General features: G+C 46.9%; 1 protein-coding gene across 1 annotated transcript in view; it reads right to left on the bottom strand.

Annotated features, from left to right (window-relative positions):
* Window positions 1–448: 448 nt before the first annotated feature.
* fshr (follicle stimulating hormone receptor) overlaps window positions 449–2,679 on the bottom strand; it is a 22,203-nt gene continuing 19,972 nt past the window's right edge. Inside the window, exons 12-14 of the mRNA XM_008285128.1 lie at window positions 2,211–2,392; window positions 1,927–2,118; window positions 449–985 (exon numbers count right to left, since the gene is read on the bottom strand). Coding sequence (XP_008283350.1) covers window positions 449–985; window positions 1,927–2,118; window positions 2,211–2,392 — 911 coding nt within the window. The remainder of the gene's footprint in view (window positions 986–1,926; window positions 2,119–2,210; window positions 2,393–2,679) is intronic.

The following is a 2,679-nucleotide window of genomic DNA, read 5'->3' as shown; positions in this document are numbered from 1 at the left end:
CTGATATAAAAGAGTCTTTTTTTTGTCAAAATAGAAAAATTGTCTATTGACCATGATTCAATATTGAAAAGCAATATAAAAGGGAAAACTCGCGAGACAGAAAATGTTTTCCATAGGCACCATATACGTGCCAAAGACTTGGCAACATGAAGCAGATGTGTGAAAACCAGCAACGTCATCCAAACCATGAAAAGTTGGAGCATCATTTTGGATTGAGCAGCCTCTTTGTACATGACTACAATATGCAACCGTGACATTAAGCGCACCTCCCAAACACTGTTTAAAGGCTTTTCTAACTTTGAGGTGTTCATGCATTACAAATTACCGTATGTCCTTCATCCCCAAAAAGACTTTACTTCTGTCGCCTGAGGGAAGCAGAACTTCTGTGGGAGGAAAACTAGGATCCTCCTGTCGACAAACTCTGTACCTGTGAATATTTGGATGACAGTCAGCACTCCTGTTTCCCATCTAGACTCAGTGTATTGGCCACGGAGTACGTCATTACACGGCTGCCCTTTGGAGAGGTCCACGCTGGCTGCTGACAGGAGGAACTTTCTGTCCGGTAAATCTGTGCCCGCGTCTTAAACAGGCCAAAGCGAGCCGCCAGGAGAAAGAAGTCCCGTCTGAAGGTACGGGTGAAGAAGGCGTACAGGAAGGGGTTGGAGCACGAGTTGATGGGGTAGAAGAGGACCAGGAGGAGTTTGGAGTCGGACACGGTGATGAGAGGAAGCTTGAGGGCGGCCGAGACGGCGAAGAAGGAGATCGGGGCCATGCAGACGAAGTCGGTGAAGATGAGGATGGCCATGCGTTGAGCCACGCGCGTGTCGGCGTGGGCTGGCGCTGACGAAGGCTTACGGAAGGTCAGGTAGATGCTGAAGTAACAGCCACAGACGCAGAAGAAGGCCAGGATGTTGAGGAGGAGCAGGGACACAACGTAGACCTGGGACACCAGAGACTCCACGTCCATGGGCAGGCAGATGCTCACCTGCATGAGCAGACACACAATCAAAAATCAGCGTTCAGGGGCCTTGATGCTCAACCTGAGCTACAAACTTCCCGCTGGACCAGCAGGTTTTATGAGCAGGAACCCAGCAGATACAGCTTCATACTCAGACTACGAAAGAAATTAAAGAACGACAAGTCAACCAATAGATGTCATTCATGAATTATTCTGGAAATATGGCTCTGTTTTTTTTTTTTTTGGCACAGCAGCAGAGCTGCACTCCCGGTCGACATATTTAACATGCGCAGCCTGTAACTGCAATTTTCAATTCCAGCGAGGAACCTTTTGCTGCATCTATCTCCCTGTGTGTCTGCTGTCTCTCTTTAGGCTGCTCTCATTCTATCAAATAAAGACAAGTACTCGAAAAAAAAAAAAATGGAAAAGAAAAGTACGAAAGCAAACAGAAAAACAAAACAAGCTCGAGGAATCGCGTGGAAACGATCAAACTCTGCTGTATTTGAAGGCAGAGCTGGAACAATACAGTTGATTGACAGAATTAATCAGAGACTGTTTTGATAATCACTTAACTGTGAAAGCCTTTTTTTTTTTCCAAGCCAAAAATGTTGAGTTTCCAGGTTTTCAGATGTGAGAATGTGCTGCTATTCCTTCCCTTACTTCACAGTCAATTGATTATCTTTGTGTTTATGACTGTTAGATGGACAACACAAGACATTTGATGATGTTATTTGGGCTGTAGGAAGTTTTTAAAAAATGTTTTACGGACAAAAGACAACATGCATGACTTACATAAGTTTATCCATATGTCAAAGCATATTTTCATGTTCTGTTCCTAATGTGTATGCATCATTTTTGCAGCCCAAATTATGCAAAACCTGTGCACATTCTGAAAGATGTATAAACGCCACCCTGTAAGAAGGTAATCTGGAAAGCACACAGGAAGTCAGGCTAAATGAAGGACCCACTTTTCCGTAGCTGCTGATCCCAACTGTGGGCAGCAACGCGGCCAGCGAGGAGAAGATCCAGCCGGCTGTCATGATGATGCAGGCGTGTCTCAGGCGGAGCTTCCGATCCAGCCGCAGAGCGTGTGTGATGGTGTGCCAGCGCTCCACAGTGATCGCAGTCAAAGTGAACACTGACAGCTCGCTGGCAAACACCTGCAAACGACACAGCAGCACGTTAACTCGCCAGCTGAAACGTTGAGCGTTGTCACTGATGTGGCCGATGACGTCCTCACACACACACACACCGTGAAGAAGCCCGCGGCGTTGCAGCCCAAGCCCATCTGCCAGTCTATGGCGTGGTTGTAGTACCGGCCACGGGTGAGCATGTCTACGGTTGCTATGACGACCAGGTAGATGCCCATGCAGAGGTCAGCGAAGGCCAAGTGGCACATGAGGAAACGAGGAACAGTCAGCTTGGAGCGGGTGCCTGATCACGCAGTGGTGGAGAGAAAAAAAAAAAAGCGTAATGCAGTAACAGTACATGAATATTAGCAGTGACTGTATCAGCAGAACTATTTACTGTGAAGCTGATCAGAGTCACAACGCTGCAGAAAGAACGAATCAGTGAATTTAAAGTAATGTTTGTCTCACAGCTACAAATCCATCCATCATCTCTACACCTTAATCCTCACTAGGGGGGCTGGAGTCTATCCCAGCTGACTCAGGGTGAAGGCAGGTTCACCTGGACAGGTAACCAGTCTATCACAGGGCTAC

Source organism: Stegastes partitus, unplaced genomic scaffold, assembly GCF_000690725.1.
Source record: "Stegastes partitus isolate 25-593 unplaced genomic scaffold, Stegastes_partitus-1.0.2 Scaffold387, whole genome shotgun sequence".
In the NCBI taxonomy this organism is placed as follows: Eukaryota; Metazoa; Chordata; class Actinopteri; family Pomacentridae; genus Stegastes; species Stegastes partitus.
This window is presented reverse-complemented; position numbering and strand designations above follow the sequence as displayed.